Source organism: Onychostruthus taczanowskii, unplaced genomic scaffold, assembly GCF_017590055.1.
Source record: "Onychostruthus taczanowskii isolate IOZ18803 unplaced genomic scaffold, ASM1759005v1 scaffold249, whole genome shotgun sequence".
Taxonomy (NCBI): Eukaryota; Metazoa; Chordata; class Aves; order Passeriformes; family Passeridae; genus Onychostruthus; species Onychostruthus taczanowskii.
Window position 1 is genome coordinate 153,045 of NW_024499785.1, and position 1,986 is coordinate 155,030.

General features: G+C 65.8%; 1 protein-coding gene across 1 annotated transcript in view; it reads right to left on the minus strand.

Moving 5' to 3' along the window:
* LOC121336831 (vacuolar fusion protein MON1 homolog B-like) overlaps nucleotides 1-1,986 on the minus strand; it is a 5,931-nt gene that overhangs the window by 3,067 nt on the left and 878 nt on the right. Inside the window, exons 2-3 of the mRNA XM_041406335.1 lie at nucleotides 652-1,653; nucleotides 6-241 (exon numbers count right to left, since the gene is read on the minus strand). Of these exons, the coding sequence (XP_041262269.1) occupies nucleotides 6-241; nucleotides 652-1,540 (1,125 nt within the window). The 5' untranslated portion in view covers nucleotides 1,541-1,653. The remainder of the gene's footprint in view (nucleotides 1-5; nucleotides 242-651; nucleotides 1,654-1,986) is intronic.

Here is a 1,986-nt window from a genome sequence, read left to right on the forward strand (position 1 = left end):
TCGGCCGCGGCCCCGCAGAGCAGCCGGTCCAGCACGGCCTCGGCGCCCGCCAGCAGCCGGCGCAGGTCGAAGCCGCGGCGTCGAGCGAAGACGCGGGCGATGCCGCCGCGGGTCAGCAGCGACAGGATCTGCTCGTGCACGAAGGCCAGCTCCCGCCGCAGCTGCGCCGCCGACTGCCGCGTGCGGGACACCGACACCAGCAGCAGCGGGCCCCGCTGCTCGAACACCAGCGTGCGGTCCTCTGCGGGGGAGAGAGGGGACACGGCGGTCACACGGGGCCGGGGGACACGGAGGGTTTGGGGGCAGCCAGAGGTACCTGGACAGGTGTCATTTTGGGGTGTGCTGTTTTTGGAGAGTGGCTGTATCAAGGTAGGGTTTTTAGGAGGGAGGCAGGACCCAGGAAGGGGTTTGGGGGGGGATGAAAGTTTTGGGGGGCTGCTTGTACCTGGGCAGGCTGATGTGGTAGATTCAGCTGTACCTGGGAGATGTTTTGGGGGTGGGATGCTGTGTTTGGAGGGGGCTGTTTGGAGCAGGGATGGCTGTACCTGTGGGGGCTGTTTCTGGGGGCAGAGCTGTGCAGGTTTGTGGTTACCCACGGGTGCATCTATATAAATTTGGGGGTTCTGTGTCCACCCCCCACTGGCCCCGTACCGGAGCAGATGGCCCGGATGGCATTGCCGCCGCTCTGGATGAAGGACACGAGGGCCATCATGACACCCATGGTGGCCGCCAGTGCCTCCTCGTTGCCGTGCCGGGAGTAGATCGGCTTCCCCGCCTCGCTGAGCACGAACACGTGTTTGCGCCGCGCTCGCCAGCCCGCGGCCGCCACGTCCTCGTCCGCGCCGCGCCGCCCGCCCGGGGCCGATGTGGCTGCCGCTGCTGTCACCGCCGCCGTCACCTCCTCCTCTTCCTCACCAGGGTGACACACTGGGGATGTCACTGCTGCTGTCACCTCCTCCTCTTCCTCATGATGATGCACTGGGGATGTCACCGCTGCTGTCACCTCCTCCTCACTAGGGTGACACCCTGGGGATGTCACTGCTGCTGTCACCTCCTCTTCATCCCCTACAGGAGGACGTGCTGGGGACGTTGCTGACATGGTCACCTCCTCCTGACTGGGTTGAATGCCCGGGGATGTCCCTGCTGCTGTCCCTGCTGTTGTCACATCCTCCTCATCCCCAAGTGGGGGACACCCCAGGGATGTCCCTGCTGTGGTCACCTCCTCCTCCTCACCGGGATGACAGCCCTGGGACGTTGTGGATGCTTCTGCTGTCACCACATCCTCATCCCTGCCACACGGCCCACCTTGGGATGTCATGGCCACTGCCACCTCCTCCTCCTCCTCACCACTGGGGTGGCACTCCAGGGACACTGTGGCTGTCACCACTGCTGCCACCTCCTTGTCCTCCTCCTTCTCATTCCCAGCAGGGTGACACACGGATGATGTCATGGCTGCTGCTGATGTCACGTCTTCCTCCTCATCATCCCCACTGTTGTGACAGCTCGGGGACGCCGTGTCCACTGTCCTCCCTGGCTCCATCTCTGCGTCACCTGCGACCAGCAGGGGGCGCCGGGGCGGTGACCGCGCACCTGAACAGCCCCGCCCTGCCCCACCCTGCCCTCACCAAGGGCGGGCTCAGGGGTCCTGGGCACCTGTGGGGGAGGTGGGGCGGGGTCACCAGGGGCGTGGCTCCACAGGCCACGCCCCACCCCTAACCACACCTTGTGGACACAGCTCCAGCCCCACCCAGTAAGTCCCAGCCCTTGTGGTCTTCTCCTAGGCCACGCCCACTGACATAAAGCCACGCCCCCACAGAGCCTCACCCTGTAATATCCCACACGTGCCTCTCTGGTCACGCCCCTACAGTGAAACCACGCCCCCAAGAGCGTTAAGCCCCGCCCCAAAGAACTTTAGCTCCGCCCCGGGAGCCCCGGGGCCACCGCGCCCCCTCACAAAGCCCCGCCCCCAGGCGAGATCGCCCCCCG